This window comes from Elephantulus edwardii, unplaced genomic scaffold (assembly GCF_000299155.1).
Source record: "Elephantulus edwardii isolate Elephantulus edwardi_28Jun2011 unplaced genomic scaffold, EleEdw1.0 scaffold00015, whole genome shotgun sequence".
Taxonomy (NCBI): domain Eukaryota; kingdom Metazoa; phylum Chordata; class Mammalia; order Macroscelidea; family Macroscelididae; genus Elephantulus; species Elephantulus edwardii.
The window spans coordinates 5,156,974-5,176,362 of NW_006399765.1; the positions used below are offsets into that span (position 1 = coordinate 5,156,974).

General features: G+C 52.8%; 1 protein-coding gene across 1 annotated transcript in view; it reads right to left on the reverse strand.

The window, feature by feature from the left end:
* Positions 1-19,389, reverse strand: part of LOC102855005 (chromosome unknown open reading frame, human C20orf112) — a 146,061-nt gene that overhangs the window by 68,261 nt on the left and 58,411 nt on the right. Inside the window, exons 2-4 of the mRNA XM_006881435.1 lie at positions 17,303-17,458; positions 11,342-11,453; positions 2,372-2,481 (exon numbers count right to left, since the gene is read on the reverse strand). Of these exons, the coding sequence (XP_006881497.1) occupies positions 2,372-2,481; positions 11,342-11,453; positions 17,303-17,458 (378 nt within the window). The remainder of the gene's footprint in view (positions 1-2,371; positions 2,482-11,341; positions 11,454-17,302; positions 17,459-19,389) is intronic.

Here is a 19,389-nt window from a genome sequence, read left to right on the forward strand (position 1 = left end):
TAGACCATCAGCGCTCCCCTGACACAGGCAGACCTCAGAGACATTTCGGGTTAGGTTCCAGATCAGCCCCCCAAAAGCAAATCAAACACTTTTGTTTTCCGGGGCATAAACACATTATGTTTATATGACATTACAGTCTAGTAAGAAGAACAACTGATGTCTTTGAATTACAGTGTTGGAGAGTGTTGAATATACCATGAGATACCAAAGCAACAAATCTTTCCATTAGAAACTGTGCACTCATCCATGTGAACCATGCAAGACAACAAACAAATCCGTACTAGATGACGTCAGTCAGAGTGTTCTTTATAAACAAGAACGGTGAGACTTTGTCTTACAGACTTAGGGGGCATGCCGTCAGGAGGGCCCAGTCCTTGGACAGGGCCATCATGCTTGGAAGGACAGAGGCCAAGGATGTCATCCCCCAGAAGCTGGCAGGTAACACACACCTTTTAATGTCTGCCTCTACATCTCTTTGCTGAGATGGACTGACACAGGGACGCCAACAACGGGCTTAAGCACAGCCGAGGATGGTGAGGATTTGTGAGGACGGTGCAGAATTGGGCCTGGGGCTTCTCAAAACAGAGCGTTTCTATTAACCAGAATTGACAGCACCTGCAAACGACGACGCTATTATGGAAAGTTTGAAATACTATGAGAATTATCAAAATGCGACACAGACGACACACAGAGCGAGCACAGGCTGTAGGGAAATGATGCCCAAGGCCCTGCTCCACACGGGGTGGCCACAGGTTTTCAATTTATAAAAAAATGCAGCAGCCTCAAAGCAAAAATAAAGCACTGTAAAACAAGGCACGCCTGACATCTTAATCCCTGGCCATTGTGAAAATGCCATGGAGTCTGGGATTTGACCGAGTTTCTATCACCTGAGTCTCCAGTTTATATGTTATTTCTTTGTGTTTGATCGTATGACCAGGGCCGCATGGACTCTACACTGACCACCACTGCTCGTCCTGATGATGATCTGACCCAGCACCACTGTGCGGCCAAGAAGAGGCCCTGGTGCTGGAGTGCTTACTGGGTGTGTGTGGCTTTCCACACCTCTCCGTGGTGATGAATGAGCCCAGGGAGAAAAAGCGTAAGGCGCTGGGTGCCTGAGACTGTGTGGGTGGTTATGCTGGAAAACAAGCTCCTGATGAGTCGGAGGCGCTTTATCTCTGAACCCCAAACGTCAGAGTTACAACCACCAACAAAAGCAACACCCAGCTCGCTGACGTGCCCGCAGGCAAAAGAACTCTGTGACTGTGACTTGGAAACCGAATGCCGGGTTTTCTCTGCTGGAATCAGTTTTGTGACTGTGAGGTGTTCAAGGGCTGCAGCCCACACAGAACCGACACTCAGGTGAGGGCAAGTGGGAGACAGATACAAAGGAAGCTTACTTCATCTGACCTTTGAGGAGCAAAGCGCAGGTATGGAGGCGGCACCTCTCCTTTGAAGGAGGAAATGCCAACCAGTGTAAATCCTCAGCCTGGGTACACAGCCCAGGTGCCACCTGAACACATCCTGCTACCCCACCCCCGAAGCCAGCGACAGAGCGCTACCCCTTGGAGCAAGCGTGCTCAGGTTGTCAAGGCGACTGGCGCGCACAGGACAGCTCGAGGCAGGGCTGAAGTCAAACTCCACTCCTTGCTCGGCTGTCAGTGGCGGAGAAAGAACCCGTTCCCCTGGCCAGCCCTGCAGACGTGGAGGGTAAGGTGTCATGGTGTGTGAGGCAGAAAGTGAGCAGTCCCTGCCCTGCTATTCCATGGTGGAAGGAACCGGGTGGCGCTCACCTAGGCCTTTGAAAGACAGCCAGTAGACTCCCTTTGCAAAAGGCTAGGAGGTGGCCTGTGTGGGGAGGCAGCAAGCAGGAGTGACTTTCTTTTCATAGCCTGTTTCCATGGAGCCTGATGGCCCTTGGCAAACCACAGCTGGGGAGTCATGGACAGCCCAGGGGCCCTGGGGTCTTATCTGGCCTTGGCCACTCTCCAAAGCCCATCCTCCTGGCTGGCCAGGGCCTCTTTCTCGCCTCTGAGTGACGCAGCAGACAAAGGGCACAGCAGAGGAGAGGGCCAACCCACAGTCAAGGTCTGCAGCTCCTCCCCACCCCCTGTCCTGTGCCTCCTGGTCTCACTGAGATGGTCAGGGCTGTCCGCCCAGCAGACCCTCTAACCAGGAACACATTCTTTCCCTTCCTCCCCTCCCTGCTCAGCCCAGACTGCAGGACCCAGATAGCCAGATAAGGGTCTCTTTGATTTTCTCTGTGTGTTTACACAGGCAGTGGCCCCAAGTCTCAGAGAGAATCACCCATCAGCCCAGTCTGGGCAAGTCAGGATGGCTTCTGGCAGAGGTAGAGGGGCGGGCCACTTACCTGCTCCTGGGAATTCATCACGCGCAATTTCATCTGCTTCAGGTACGTGGAGGTGAGGGGCATGTTATAATCAATGATCCCGGAGACCAGAGGAGATGGAGGCTCGTTTTCTGAAAGAAAACAGGAAACACTTTTCAGTCTGCGCCTGCCATGGGGAGGAGGTAACACCTCTGAAAAGGAACAGACTCAGGCCAGAGGCCTCAGAATAATGATTCATGGGCCACAGGGTGCTGGGGGTACTTTTCATTCAGATGCCAATGTTTAAGATATTTCAGTTTTTTTTATTACCTCTTTGAAAAGCGGAAGGTCTGGTTACAGGGGGCCTGCATTCCCAGAGGCAGACAATGCACTGGAAGGAAGCAGCAGCCACCTCTTTTAGTCAGGTGAGTGCTCTGCATTTTGCCATAGTCTTCACCACTCCAGCTATTGCACAGTTCTACTCCATCAGGAGACTTGCCAGACTCTTAAAGGTACTTAAGTTTGCAGCCTTGGTCTAAGCCAGCTCTTTGCCTAGTGATAACATCAGGACCTCCCTTAAATCCTTCTATCTCAGTAGTCCCCCCAAACACCCAGGAGAAATTCTGCTTCCTCCAGGTACACAGAGAAGGACATTGTTCCTCCAATGTATTGCTTTGTTGTCCTGAAGATCAAAACAATGCATGTTATTTCTGAAAGAAATTTTACAAAGTGCAGAAAGATGGAAGGCGGAAAAAAGAACCTCAAACCCATAACTGCACGAAGCAGCATGGCATATGTCTGGGATTTTTTTTTTCTCCCCTGTGACTTTTCTCTTTTACATACTTGATATCATGATATATACAGAGAATTTTAAAAATGTTTTAAATATTTTTATGCTTAACATTTAATACAGACATTTGCCTCACCATCAACAACCTTGCTTTGATTTGCAGATCATTCCTATAGTCATCTAAGGATTTTCTCTTTAAGGTAGCTCTGGTGGGCTAGTGGTAAGGAGTTGTATTGCCAACCCAAAGGCAGCTAGCTGGTTCGAATCCACCAGCTGCTCTGTATAGAATAATGGTCAATCTCCTTCCATGCAGTTTATAGTCTCTGAAAACCCACTGGAGGGCAACCTATGAGTTGGTTCCTTCTAAAAGGCAAATAACGGCATGCTTTTAACATCATTTAAGTTGTTCTCGTATAATTGACTATTAAGGTTGTTTTCCCCGGAACATGTTTAAATCATGCTACCGTGGACATCTTTGTCTATGAATATTGGCCCATATTTCAGATCAGTCCTTTTTAAGGACAGATTCCTAGAAGTGAAAGTCATAGGTCAGGAGGCAGGAATGAAGGATAACTAACTCTTGGAACCTCGGGCCAACCTGACTTCTGTCAAAGGTGCTGCAGTGGACAATGCCCAGCCGCTCTGTTCTGTGTCTGAGCTGGCGCTGTGGGCACCATGATGGACAGTCTAAAATGGCATGAGAAGTCAAGCAAGGAGGGGGAGCATGACTAAGACGGGCTCATCATTCCCCTTTCCAGCCCAGCGCCCCCTCTAGAGAGCTCCCGCTATGACAAGACACAGGTGCCCAAGCTCAAGGCCCTGGAGTCACCTGCTGGAACCAGTCAAGCCAATTCAAGTCTCCCTTATTCAATTTTTTTTTTTTATTTTAGTGTGTGTACCATCAAATCAGATCTGACTGGAACAGGAGAAGATTCCTCCTCCTTCTCCAGGAGAGCATCTGGTGGATTCGAACCAAATACTTCTGGGATTACAGTGCAACTTCTTGCCACTAGGCCACCAGAGCTCCCTTCCCCCCTTATTCATTTTGTCACTTGGGCTACTCTCTGTCCAGGACCAACCTTGGATGCCTGCTTTCTGACCGCCTTGGCTTCAGAGAAAAATCGTTCATCACAGGACTTGGGCCAACTGATTCCTGTGATGCCTAATTCCAGTCGTGGACTGGGACGTGCATAGGGTGTGGAAGGGGATGCAAGAGTGACTTCCAGACCACAAAATCTCCCCTCCACCATCACCACCAAGCTCAAGAGGATGTCTGAAGGGACAGGAGGTGGCAATGTCCAGGTGGAGGATGCATGATTTCCACAAGGTGATTTGCTAGACTGTCTGGAATGGGAGCCCAAATGGCTCTTGAAAACTTTACGTCCAGTGGAACAAAACTAGAGAGAAGATGACAAATACTGGCTGATTCCACTTATGTGAAATCTCTGTTAAAAGGCAAATTCACAGAAGCAGAAAGCAGATTAGAGGTTAGTGGAGGGGAGAGAGAATGGGGAGCTATTACTGAATAGGGGGCTCATTGAAAAAGCATTAGAAACAAAGTGGTGACGATCACACAACATAGTAAGTGTAATTAATACCACCGAAGTGCATACTTTAAGATGGTTAAAATGAAGGTGAGGGGAAGGCTAAAATGGCAAATTTTATGATGTATATATTTTACCACAATAGCGAAAAAAGGAGGCCTTTATAAATAAGGGGTGAAGGTCCTCAAAGTGGGCAAAGAGAGTCCTTGCTGGCAAGGGCTAGCACAGATTCCCAAGAAACCAGGGATCTCAAACAGACATGGCCCAGAACTGGGGGCATCAGGAAGAGGGGGCACAATTTTGGGGCTGTAGCATTCTGGTGATCGTATGAAATGAAAATGAAGTAACATTTAAATTATGGTTAACAAAAATGTAGAAATCTGTCTCACTTTTCAAAGCTATGTTGCTACACCCAGAATATTTCTCTCTCTTTTTTTTTTTTAGGAACAAATGTCACTAATAAAATATCTCAAAAAGTACTGTGAAATGTGCTTCCCCCCACCCACCCAAAAAAGGAGACTTCCTCTTGCTCTGTGAAGGAGGAATTTAGACATAACATACATCTCCTTTTGGCCCAAATATCTAGTTGTTGTTGTTGTTATGTGCCGTTGAATCGCTTGCGATTCATAGCAACCCTATGTACAACAGCCCTAAACTGCTCTGTCCTGTGCCAACCGCACTGTCTCTGACACTCCCATCCTGATTACCCCAGTCACTGAATCAATCCACCTCATATAGGGCCTTCCCCTCCTGCGCTGACCCTCCACCCTCCCAAGCATGATGTCCTCCAAGGACCGGTCTCTCCTCACAAATGTCTAGGGCTTTGGGAAAATAAAAACACCTTTTAATGTCTGCCTGGCCTGTTCTCTTTGCTGTCTCCCGCCATCAACCTAGACTTGACTCTTTTACAGGCAGGGCCCCCCCAAAAAACTGACTGGTTTAGATGCAATAAGTCAGGCAGATGGTTCGTTGACATCTTTGGAGGAAACTCCAAAATGCTGAGTTTCCTTTTTTTTTCCAATTTGTGGCATTTCAAACCAAGAATCCCACAGTTTCCATTTCATTTCCTCACAGACAGGGGTGGCTGGCGAGAAGGTGTTCAACAACATGGAACGTACATGAAGACGTGTCATCTTCCCGTCCACAAGGCCTGGCCAGAGCCGCAAATGAGGAGACCACATTGGGTTTTGCAGGGCCTCCCTGAATGCGGGGTTCTGCCTGAATGTCTTAACTGTTGACGAAGAAGCATTTTTTCATAAAGTCAGATGCAGATTTTAAACAAAATAAAAAAACACAGCGAGGATGATGCTTTTGGGAGGTGGGAGGTGCCTTCATGGATTGTTCTCTCCAGAGCATTCTCATAGATCAGAATCTCCTCTGGCGCCTGGAGGAGAACCAGCAAAGGTCCAGTGAGGAAGGGTGGATGCCTTTGTCTTTGGGAAGCTGGGCTTTCCTGAGCAGTAACACACAGACTACCTGGATGTGGTCCCATTCTTCTCTCCTGGGGAGGTAGGGCCTTGGCAGATGGGGACACTCCAGGTAGAAGGGTAAAGGATGAGGCTGGTGGGGCATGCGAGAGGGAGCCCTAGAAACAAGCATGGTGGTGGGTGGGGTATCAGGTTAGTAGCTAAAAGCGAAGGAGCTGAGGCCAGTGGGCACTTCATTGAACTGCACATTGGCAGGTAAGACAAATGTCAGTGACAGGAGAGCTGAGGGGGAGCATGAATGAGGAAGAAGTGGCCTCCTTGGGCTCGGCTGAGACAGGCTAGCCCCCAGCTGTGGTCAACACACACAGTGGCAACAGCTCCCGTCACTATAAACAACCTGACACCACTGCTCTGTGGGATGCTGTTATCCGAGGAGTGGGGGTGAGTGAGGAGCTGGCCTAGCGGGTCATGGAGCCTAAATAACCCTGCAGGCTGCCAGTGAGAAGACAGAGGGAGAACCCAGAGAAATGTTTCAATACCTCAAAGCCAAAGAAAACTGAAGCCAGTCCAAGTCTAGACCTGGTTTTATGCAACCTTGGAAATATCGGTGCCGTAGAGGCCCAGCCAGAGCCGAGTGCGGCCCTCCGTGGTGGTCTATCCTGTCGCTCACCCATCAATGTCAACTCCAACGAAGGAAGTGGCCCTCCTTGTCTTCAGGCAGAAACCACCCAAGGTGGCTGTTTTCAGGAGGTCTCTCCCACGAAATGAAGGAAATCCTCCGTCTAGGAAAGCAGTGTGGTGGGCACAAGAAAGGAGACATGACCCAGGTAGGGCTGAGGTGCCAAAGGGTATGCAAGGATGGCCGTCCAGGCAGAGAGGCCACAAGGCTGCTTGGTCAGCCTACTGGGGCATTCAGATTTAGAAGCAAAGAGAGCTCAGGCCTGGGGGCCAGCTGAAGAGGTGAGGAAGAATGTCCTTCCTGAGGAAGTGAATCAACAGGGAGAGATAAGTCGTCAGGGGGCGTGGATGTGCGCTGGGGTGGGGCAGTGCTCTGGTGCGTGTGGAAGGTGAGATGCTGTCTCTGCTCTCAGGAAACAAGCAGGGTGCGATTTGATAGAGTCCATCAGGGCTCGGAGGAGGAAGGGCTGAGAACGTTCTGGAGAATCTCAAGGAAGTTTCATGCTAAAAGGACTGAACAGGGCTGTGCTCATCACTCAGCTGACAACTGCTGGCTGACCCTCTTCCCAAGGACCCCTGAGATGGGCCTGGTCCTGCTGGCTGACCTCACTCAATGCACCCAAGCAGCCCTGAGGCAGTTGCTAATATAAATGCCTCCACTTTAAGGCTGAGGTAGGCTTCCCAGGCCCAGGAGGAAGGAAGAAGCCTGTAGCTGGCAGAGGACAGGCTCACACTGGAGGACAGAATGCAGGTGTCAAGGGTCAGGTGCGAAGGGTTTTGACACCATGAAAAAGAGATGGCCTGGTTCTGAAGCAGCTGTCAAGTAAGGGGACTTGGCCGCTGAGATGAGAATTCTTCTGTAGGTCCTGGTCCTGTCCCACTGTCACTTCTGGTCAGTGCAATAAGACTCCTATCTTAATATTTTGTCACATCAAATGTTACAGGAAGGCCATCCCAGAAGCCTCTTGCCCGAAGAACCTGGCCTGTTCTTATTCTCTGTCCCCTCCCTGCTGAAGTGGGTGGAAGGAGAGAGTGGCGTCAGGAGGTCCAGGAATTTCCCATCCTCGGACTTCCTGACCCACCACATAGCAGCCTTTGTTTACGCTCCTGGCGCTGGGGGAGGGCACCAAGGGCCGTCCAGGCTCCACACTCTGCTGGGGACAAATCATCAAGTCTGCTGGGGACAAATCTGCTTCCTTTCTCTTTAACATAAGGCCAGGGAGCAGGATGTTCGCCCAGCAGTCACTGAAGACGTCTCTATCCTGCCCCTGCTCCCCCTCAGCAAGCATTCCTGGGACAGGCGCACTGGGCCTACCTCTGGGGCCTGGGCCTGCCTCTGATTTCCTGGTGGAAGGGAGAGGAGGCAGGGCCAGAATGGCTGCTGATGGGGCGGAGCTGGCCACATCCTGGGTACCCAGCATGGTGGGCGGGGAAGGGGGACCTGCCAGCTGGCGAGGATGGTCCAGGTGGTTAATGCCTCGGGCCAAGCAGCAGACAGGGAAGCCTTTCAGACTCCAGATTCCTCAGGCAGCTTTCAGAAACCAAAGCTTCCTCCTTCCCACCAATATCCAGATTGTACCTAGGCTGTTCGCATTGGTAGTGCAGGGGCGTGCACCTCACCGCACCTTGAGGAGGCTGACAGTGTGGGTCTCGGTGAGGATACCCGTATATTGGCAGTCTTGTGCCTCATCACCATGGTGCAACAACATGGGGGGGAGGGGATGGTCACAGGTCCCCAAGTACCTTTAACTGATAGGTAGCAGCCTTTAACTGAAGCTCCTGGTGGATGGAGGCATCACTCCCATTCAACCCATGAGAATATGTTCTTCTGCCTTTTGTCCGTATCTTCTGGGACATCCTAGATGAGCAGTTTCACCTCCCTGTGCCTCCATTTCCCCAGGTGTAAGCAAAGACTAATATTCCCTAGGAGGTGTGCTTAGAGGCAAGGCTAGTGACGTGTCGTCTCATAGACTTTGGGTGTGTGTGTACCTTAGGATGGGCCAGTTCTTGGAAAAAGGCATGCTGGGAAGGGTCAGTAGAAGAGAGGAAGGCCCACGACAAGACAGACTGACACAGTGACAGGAGCAATGATCTGAGTGTATCAGAGAGGGGGAGGGGAGGGCAGGGCTCAAATCTATTGTTCACAGAGTTGCTATGAGTTGTAGGCGACTCAATAGCACCTAACAACATACAATGTTAAGAGGTGACACTCAGAGAGGTTGCCTAACCGGTTAAGGACACAAACAGGACTGCACACCCAGGTCTCCTCGGCCCATGCCCTCTCTTCCACAAGCCACATGGTCTCCTCCTCTCCTGGGACAGAGAAGTGGCGTCCTTGCACACAGCACAGGCTTAGGCACTCACCCTCTATCATCTCCAGAGCAAGGCCCCAGAGAGTGAGGTTCCAGCAGAGCCCACAGAGCTGATTGACATTCTAGGTGGCTCCTGTGTATGTGCGCTCATGCTGGTCCCTCTCCCTCCTCCTTCCTTCTGGGGCTGGGGGTGGTGGAGACAGTGGGGGAAGGAAGGAGAGGAGGAGTACTGCTGCGGTCTGGGCATCATGCTCCCAACCACGCACATGCCCTCAGACCACGCAGAGGTGCAGCCCTGGGACCTGGTGCTGCCGCTGAGGGTGGGGGCAGGGCGGTGAGGCACATCCTCATGGAGGTGCGTGCTCTGTGTGTGTGTGTGTGTGTGTGTGTGTGTGTGTACGCGCACGGACGCGTGTACACGCTGGTGAGCAGAGCAGACACAGCCTGCAGATGCCCCAGAGCAGCCCAGAGTGTGACCCCTCCCATCCTCGCCTCTGCTCCCCCAGGCGAGTGCTTCTGTGTCTGATTCTGCCAGTTGCTGTGGAAACCATGGATGGGCAGGAGGGTGGGCAGGAACCAGACCCTGGCAAGGGGAGGGAGGGGAGCGGGAACAGTCTACCTGGCCCTGTGGCAGGTACCAACCCGTGTCTGGAGGAGGGGGAGCTTGTGGTTTGCAGCTACTCAGGCAGACCCAGCCCAGAGGGGCAGACAATGTCACCCTCAGGTATCTAAAGATATCGCAGTAACTCTAACAGCACAGCTCAGCCTGCCTGCCCAGCTGGCTCATGTCGGGAACGTGGCTCAACTCTCCAATCTTATCAGCCTCCAGAGAAAGGTAATATCCCTCAACACACATCAGGAAACTGAGGTTCCTGGAGATGAAGCTGAGACACACAGCTGGTAAGTGGTAGAGCTGGGATTAGAACCTACTTCATCCAACCCAGAGTCTCTGTACTAACACCAGAACACAGCTCTTGTTGTATATCATTGAGTCAGGATTGACCCATAGCTGACCCTCTAGTGAGTTTTCAGAGGGTTTCACAAAGGAGGAGACGGACCATCTTTCTCCTGTGGAGCAGCTGGATTTGAACCTCATATCTTTATGTTGACAGTATAATTCCTTACCACTAAGCTAGCAGAACTCTTAGCTCTTAGGGAAGGTTAATAGACTCTCCAATGCCCGTCATGCCCCATGAATGGCTCCCACGGGCTGGAGAGCCTCTGGATTCCTTAAACCAGCTTCCATCAAACAACCACAATTACAGGAAACCCCATCGATGCTTGTACCTTGATCATCCACTGCCGTCTAACCTGACTTAATTACCAGCTGTCCCTCCCTCAGCTCTGACGGATGTTACCTGGACACCACACAATTTAACAGCTCACCCCCTCACTTGAGAGCTTGTCCCCACACTGGGACAAAGCTCCATGACTTCAACAACTTCACTAGCCTGGTGCTCAGGACAGGCTGGCAGAGGGGAGGGCCTCGAAGCCCAGATAAACGGGCCACCTGGGTACTATTTCTCAATGAGTTACAGTCCCACCAGCCAATGTGCTGACCCATCTCACTTTGCCAAAGTCACCTGTGAGCAGATTTACTGCAGGTCTCGGGGGATATGGAGGGAGCGGTGGGATGGGGGCTTTGGTCACTGGGAGGGACACTGGTCACAGACCGTGTCAGCAGCATGGCCACAAGTGCTGTGGGCATTTTCAATCCCATTAGTCCATCTCCACAAGTTTACTGGGGAGAGACCACAGGTTTACTGGGGAGAGACCACAAGGGTGGGTTATGCATGGGGAGGGTGACAATCACCTTGGAGGGATCTGCTATTGCCAAGTGGGTGTGGTGTGGGCTACAGGGTAGAGAATGCCCACAGAAGGTGAGGGGTGCGCCACCTGTAGAGAGCGGACAGTCCAAGCCAGCATGACCGGACCCTGAAGGCTAGTGCCCAGAGAAATGCGCCAAGTGGGAGGAGGCCTGGGCAGCAAGAACTCTGGGGCATAGAGAACATGGTGGAAGAGTGGTCCAACCACACCCTTGGCATGACAATAGCCTGACTTGGGCTTTGAAGGGCAGTAGAAGTGTTGTGTTGTTTCTTTAGGTAAAATTTGAGATTTTTTAAAAAATTGTAATTACAAAACGAAAGCAATTCCACCCCCAGGGCTCTCTGGGCAGCCTCTTGCAAGCACACTAGTCTCAGAGAAAGGTGACAACTGATGACTGTACCAGCCAGGGGCCTGTTTCCTGCCACCCCTCCTACCTTTGGGCTCCAGGCCGTTGGAATTAAAGTGCATCCTCTTCTGACACTCCGTGCAGCTCATCAGGAAGCGGGTCACGGCCTCCCGGGGGAGGAAGGCATAGGTCTCTGCGATCTATGGGAGGGAAGGAGAGAGGCTGGCACATCAGACGGCTCCGTGGGGAGGCGCCTCGGCTGCTGGGTCACCGAGGTCTTCGCCTGGTGGTGGGTACCTGGCCCTTGCCAGGAAGGGCAGGGACTCGAGGAGCAAGGGGCAGATGTTCTGGATCCTTAGCCATGGAAACGAGTCTATACTTAAGCTGAAAACCATTTGTTTTTAAAATATTAATAAAGCTGTTTAATTGAAAAAAAACCACAACAAAACAAAAAACCAAAACCAAAACAACAAAAATATCTGCACAGAATGCATTTAAACACTATCCAGTCTTTAACCTGGTTCTGGGAAACTGGTGGCACAGTCTGAAGGGAGTTGTGCTTAGAACCCAAAGGCCAAACTTCTCCAGCGGTTCAAAACCACCAGCAGCGCTGGGGGTGGGGGCAGATGGGCAGTCACCTCCTGTGTGATTTACAGCCTCAGAAAAGCCACTGCAGGGTCAGCTACGAGTCAGTTCTGACTTGGTGGTAATGAGACAAGAGAGGACAATCTGTGTTCCATTAAGTGATACTCTCTTCAAAACATCTCTTTATACTAAAACAGAAGTGAATACACATTTCTCTAGGGTAGGCAGGATGAGGACCATATAAATGTCCCCGCTCCAGGCCTATGTACAAACCTCTACAGCTATTCCCTGTGACAGCTCACACTTCAGCCACCTTCTGAGAGGACGGCTGTGGAAGGCTGATGCCAGAAGGTCAGTTTTCAAAGTGGACAGACCCTTGGGGACCCTGACGTTCTAGAGGGGTGGAGTGACTTATCCCAGGTCACACAGCTCTGGAGGGGAAGTGCCAGACTAGAACCTCAGCTGTTGGTCACACTGCTTCAGGACTGCCTGCTGGGGCCTCCCCTAGCTAAGGAGCAGAAAGGCTGGAGGAGAAAAGGCAGGGAAAAGACTGGGGATGAAGAAGCTGCACAGGGAATGTGGGGTGGAGAATAGCTGGGTGTGGAAGGGGAAATCTAGCCTTCCCCTCTTGATATCCCTTCCCGAGGGGCCTCAGGGCCCCCTAAACTGCAGATTCCCAGGCTGAGGCCAGCAGCTGCTCAGGGCTGGTTTCCCACACGCGGGGCCCTCCCTCTCTTCTCCACTAAGGGGCAGCATCGCCCCAGCGTTCCGCCATCCTTGCCGCAGCCCAGCCAGAAAGTTGGCGAGGGCGCTGGTCAGCTGCATGAGGAGGGGGCGCTCCCAACTGCGGCAGCCTGGGCCCTGCCTCCTTTGGCAACAGTGTGAACCTCACCCTCCAGGGGGTGCTTGAGTGCCCTGCTTGATTCACCTCTGCCGTGGTGGGGTGGTGGGGTGGGTAGGGTGGGGTTGAGTGATGCAGAAGGCACCACTAGGTGCCCTCACCACCGCCAAACCTCAACTTTAGACCCCCTGGACGATGCCGGCAGCTGAGGGGCCAGCGGCAGTGGAGTTCCGGGACTGCACTTCGGCCTGGCGGTTGGCTCCAAGTGCGGAGTTAATTTTGGTGGCACAATTGTTATTTCTCAGCTGATTTAATGCTCTACGGAGCAGGCAAGTCTCCTTGATGAGTTATCTCCCTTCCAAATTCCCTTTCTGATTGCCTTCCTCTGGAGGTCAGGGACAAGGGCAACCCCCGGTGTCTGCTTGGAGCCAGAGGACGGAGAGTACACAAGCAGGCTGCAGGAAGGGGGCTTTTCTACCAGCATAGTGACATCTTCATCCCTCAGCCTGGGAGCCTCGGGGACCACGTGTCCAAAGCACCGAGAGGGAAAGGGCTGATGGCAGTGGGAGCCTGGGGGAGAGCATGCGGGCACGCTTAGGGCAGAGGCGAGGACTGGGCTGGCTGCACCAGCAGATGACCCCCTGGGGCAGAGGGAGGAGGACTTGTGGGAGGAGGGCAGCACAGTGTGATGGGGGAAAGACAGAAAGGTTCACAGGGGAAGGCAGCCCGATTTAATTAAGCTGAGCTTGGAGCTCGCCTGCCACTGGGCGGAGAAATGTGGTGTGTGGGTTTTTTTTTAAAGGCCCAGGGAGAGTCCTCCCAGCCTGGCTGAGGACCGCACATAACACAGGCCAGGTCCTTCTTGCCACCTGGCCCGCTGAGGGCATGAGGACTGTTCCCAGAGAGGGTCCTCCGAGGGCCCTGGCAGTGTGCAAAGCTGGCTGCCGTGCAACCAGGAAGAGAAGGAGAAGCCCTGAGGCTCCCACCTTCTGGCTCTAGGCCCCACAGAGGGACAGAACGGGTGCACCAGGGCAGGTGGGCCTTAGGCCCAGGAGTGGGAAGCCCTTCCCTGCTGGGTGGAACATCTGCAGCCTGGCCTCAGGCTAAGAGCTCCCAGGGGATTCAGGAGAGTACACAGTAAGAGCTGTTTGGAGGAGGACGCTGACCCCTGGGGGCCTGCTGCAGGCCCCTTAGCCCACCCTCCAGGCTCCACCACAGAAGAGAGCCTGTTTCTCTGAGTGCACAGACGCCCAAGGCCAGGGTGAGGTTGAAACCTAAGGGACCATTGCAGAGAGTGTGCCAGTCAGTGAATCCATGCTTTTCAAACCCATTGGGCCACAGACCCGGCTGTAGACAGAGACGTATACTGAAGCCCCAAACACAAGACAGAGATGGAACCGTGTGTGCAGAAGGGCAGTTCCAGGAGCCCCCAGCTGCCCTGGGCCTTGCTCCTGGGGCCTCATGCCTGGACCCTGGGCCCCCTGTACCTATGAGAATCTGCCTTCTGTGCTTTTTCCGGTGGTGAAAACTGTGAGAGGTTTCGCTGGCAGGAGCCAGGAGCTATTTGCAGAGTCGCTGACTTGCAAGGCTCCATTTTCGCTCCCCAACTCTGAGGCCGACAAAGACATATGAGGCCAATTTGGGGGATTTGCACCACTTTACAAGATCCTCCTTCTGCCCTGTGGGTGGATTAGCACGTGGTGGGGCCTGGAGCAGCTGCTGACCACATCTGGCCCAACCCCAAAGTGGCCTGGGTAGTTAGATCCGGGCTCCAGAACCTGATCTGGCTGGGCTTACTCCTACCCAGGCCGGTACACAAATCAGAGGGCAGGAAAGACACTGGAGAAGGGGGCCTGGACCTCTATTTCTACTCAAGGACCTTTGTAGAACCATCTGGAACTTTCCCAAGATTTTGACACATGGGAGAATTCACAGGGTCCTCTGGATATCAGATCATATTGCCTCAGATAAAGGCAGGGGCCTATCACCCAAAATGGAAATCTCCATGGAGAATGGCCATCTACCCATCACTCAAGCATTTCCAGTTTCAAAAAGTTAATTACCTGCCTATGATAACTGGGCAGCTGGAGATGCTAGAAAGTTCTTTTTCTTAATAAAGAATGTGCTTCCTTTCATGTGCACCCAGAACAAGTGTCCTCTGTCTCCTTACAGACATCTGGGCCTTCAATAATCCAGAAAATCCCAGGGGCCCTAGCAACGTGAAACAGGTACTAGGTACTGGACTCAGGTTTGACAAAACAACCCAGAGCCAAGTTCAAACACTCCTCAGCCAAGAGCCTGGTGATGCCAGGCTCGGCTCTTCTGTTTCCTTGGGGACATTTTCTCCTCAGGCCTGGATATGGGGGAGACCTCATGATTACAGTGAGGTTGGAATGCTGGGTGAGGAAGACGGAAGCTTGTGAAAGAGGGGACAAAGCATCCAGGCACCACCCCGTGCCCCCCAAAAGAAAAAGCATGGCATGACCAGGGTGACAGATGGAGAAGAGGCACGCAGGGGAGGAAGGAGGCCTGCTGGCCCCCTAGCCTCACACCCGCCACAGGAGGGCCTGGTCTGATCGGCTCAGCCTTGGCCTTGCTGCTGAAATTCCAGCTCTGCGTGCAACCCAGCTGGCTCGCTGCCAGTCATGTGCCAGCTCCAGGCTGGGCAGCGGGAAATGGGGCACTCGGCAGGCATGTGGACGAGAAGCCAGAAGGTGCAGAGCAAATGGATGGACAGACACTTGGTCTGGGATGCAAGCTGTGGCAGGACAGGCCCACTGCTGACCTTCACACAGTGTGGAGGCTACAGACCTTGGGCATCATAAATGCCCTGGGCATGTCTTGTGGGTGAGGTTTGGTGCTGAGGGGCCAAGGAATTTACATGGTTTGGTGGCCCAAGCTTACTAGCCAACCACAGGAGGTTTGTAAAGAGACGGGATGTGTAGTAGTCAGGGGATGGGCTTTGGGGCCAGCTGCTTGGCTGTAAATGTCAGCTGAGGGACCCTGGGGCAGTTCACATGCCTCTTTGAGCTTCACCGATATTTCCTCATCAGTAAAAGGGGAAAATAGCAACTGATTCCTACATACATATGAATAGTCTTTATACCTAGGAAGGCTCAGGACTTGGTGTGCATAAACGCAGAGTAGTGCATGGTCCATGCTGAATGCCCAGTAAAACGGCCACTTGAATGCCAAGAAAACATGCTGGGCTTTGTCAATGCCAAGGGGCTTAGGTTGGCCCCCGCTTGGGTTTCTTTCCCTTCCTCTATGACATTCTGGTGGAAAGACCTTCAGAACTTCCGCCTGCCTTAAAGGACACTCAGTGAGAAGCAGGCAAGGGCATGGGGAGGTGGCTCATGATACATGGTGTACTTTTTAAGACCCATTTAGATCAAAGGCTATCTTCGAAGGTCAAGGAGAAACCAAATTATTTGATTTTTTATTTTTTAATAAAAATAAATAATAATATTCAGGGTATTATGGGGAAATGAGAGGCTTATTCAAACTGCCTCTACCCCAAGCTCTTTATCCAAAGAACTTGGGGTGCAGGGGTTCACATCTGCATGATCACCATGAGTGTCACCATGAGGTGAGGGGAATGAAGCTGAGAGCTGACTGCCAGGCAGACCCTGTGTGACCTTGGGTAGGTTGCTCAACAATCAAAGCCTCAGTTTCCTGAGCTATGAAATGGGTCCACAGCACCTCCTTTCCAACACTGTTGTGAGGCTAGCCTTGGATGGGAATGTGGAGGGCTTGGATTCTGCCTTGATGATGAGCACTGGGCAATGAACCACTCAGAGGCTGGGATATCCACAGAGCTGGACCAGATCACAAAGTAGGTCCTTCCTGCAGGGGCAGTGGGACTGCTGCTCAGACCACCATCTCCCCATAATTGTGACATCTCTCACCCTCTCTGTTCCCTTCTGCCTTCCCAAAGGTCAGAATTCTAGCCTAGGAGCCACCTCAATGCAGTCCCCATGACAGGAGACAGGACCGCATGGCAGGGTCTGATGTCCTCCACAGCAGGTCTGGGAACCATTTGCGCTTCTCATGGGTCTTAGTCTTGTCCTCAGCTTCCTCACCCCTTAGCTGAACTGCCCTCTCCTTGAGGGGAGGGACCAGGCCTTCCAGCTTCTCCTGGGGAACTCCCGGTCCTGACTCCACAGGGCTGTAGTGGACCAAATAAGCTGGCACACAGGAAGTACTCAGGACAGGCCTGGCACATAGCAAATGCAATGGACATACTCACTCCCGTGATTATTATTATTTGGGCCCCATGTGACAAATCCAGGGGCTGGAAGGGGCTGGGAGCGGGTATGTGGAGACCAAACTGGGGAGAGGAGAGCTTTCCTCCCCGGCCTCTCCTCCCTCCCTCCCTCTCCTCACTCCCTACAACCTGCTTCTCCTTTGTGCTCAAGCCACTGGAGCCCGCCTTCACAGCCCCCCTACTGTGAGCTTCCCTGGCTGTCCTGCCCTTGCCCTGTGCCCCCATCCCCAAAGGCCATTTTCATTGCTCCTCAGCTCCCTGGAGAAGGGGCCCCCACTCCCCCCCAACATGTGCAGAGCCAGTGGCCTCCTGCCAAGGCCCGGGGCTGCCAGCAGAGGCAGAGACTGAAATCTCACCGCGCGGTAGGTTTTCTTCTGCCCAGCGTGCTTGGGGGCTTTGCCTGGCTCCGCCGAGCTCTCCACATGCATCGAGTAGATGATGTCAAAGAAATCTTCCACCACAGCGACCCGCTTCAGAGAGATGCCCTCCGGCTCCGACAGGCCATCTGCCCCCTGCGACAGGGTGGACAAGCTGTGTTAGTGTCAGGGATGATGATGGGGTGGGAGCCGCCGGGCCCTGGGGCCTCAGCGGCGACAGTCGGTTCTGGGCAGGGGCAGTGCTGCCCCCTGACCCCACAATGCCTGACCCTGGTGGAGTCTGGGGGCTGATGGAAAGGGGACCTCTGAGGTGGGGCATCCCCGGGTCAGGGTGGCTGCTGCTTCTAAATCCCCCAACAACAATGGGCAGGGAACCATGGACAAGAAAAACACAAATGGAAAAACCAACAGGCTCCATGTTCGCAGTTCCAGACAGATTGTGGCAGACTCTGGCGGGGAGCAAATCGCAGGCGGTGCCAAGACCATCCCGGAGCTTCTGGGGGTGGGGCTGGGGGGTGAGAGGGTGCTAAATAGATGCGGTCCCATCAGGAGCTCGCCAATTAGCAGTAACCTTTCACTGGGGTCCTGGGCTGGGGTCCCCAGGGACCTGCTCCCATCACCTGGGTGATGCCTTCCTCCGCCCTGGTCTTTCTGAAAAGCTTTCCAGGCCACCCGCCCTCCCCTCCTGCCTCTGAACACCAGCTCTTTGTGTGCGGAGAAGGACAGAACAGCAGGCCACAGTGCCCCGTGGAGGTGGCCAGGACGCGTGAGATGGCCTCCGGTCAGGCTGGCACCAGTGCGCGCAGGGGTCAAGATGAGGCCCTTCCACACAGCAAACAGCTGCCGACCCACGGCCCTCCCCCCAGAGGAGAGCTGGAAGAAGGGTGCTGAGGAGGGAGGGCAGCGACCATCAGGAAACAGATTGTTGCGCGCGCACACACACACACACACACACACACACACACACACACACTCTCTCTCTCTCTCTCTCTCTCTCTCTCTCTCTCTCTCTCTCTCTCTAAGTCGTAGGGCAAGGGGTATAAAGAAACTCTGTGACATCAGGTCCCACCTCAATCATTCTGAGTAAGGAGAGACTCTGAGTGGCTCTGAAAATGAAAGGTGTGAAGTATGGAAGGGATTTGGGGGATGGGGAATGAAAAGACTCTTCTCTACAAGTGCCAAAAAGACAAATCTCTTTGGATCATTCTTCCCCAAGGACCCTGGCTAGTGAACCTCAGCTCCGTTAGGGTGTGGGCTTTTCTATTGGCTCGTGGCTGTTTCCCTAGAACCTGTAGGGAGGCCTGACACATAGCAGACACTCAGTACATAACTCCAGAATGACTGATGACCTTTAAGTAGCAGCGTGGCAGGCCCTTTAGAGTCCCTCTTGCCTGGTTTACACGGCTCTGATGGCACAGTCTGTAGGGAGTTGCACCCTCTGTGGCCGTTCGAACTCACTAGCAACACTCTGGGAGAAAGACGGGACAATCTCCTCTGCTTCAATTTACAGCCTCTGAAATCCAAAGCCTAGTCAGCAATGCGCTAGTTCCAGGTCAAGAATGAGCTTGAGATTTTTCTGGTTTGAGCAGTGCCCCATCACTTAAGTGCATGAGTGACTCTGGGGTTTCTCTGAACCTCAGGCTCTTTATCTATAGACTGAAGACAGCAGAGGTGCTCCTCTTGTGAACTCCTATATGGGCTACATGAGGTCTGTGTGGGGCGTTTAGCACCAAGCCTGGCACACACTGAACTGCTCAATAACTATTACTGCTGGCATGCGCCATTTGCCAAGGGTTTAACCCCAGGTATGATGGAGCTGGGCACTGAAACAACTCAGGAGGGGGTTATGCTCAGAGACCTGCCTGTGGCACCGTGGCTAAACGACTGAACTGGCTTAAGATGTAGGTCTTGGTTGCTGGAGTAGAATACAGGCTTGGTTTTATGCACCAACCAGGCTGGCACGCAGGGTGTGGGCCTCTTCATAGTGGTCCACTTGAGAACAGAGAGCATATGGGGAATGAAGGGCAGGTGAGTGTCTGCAATGAAAGGTAGCAAGCACTAGAGCT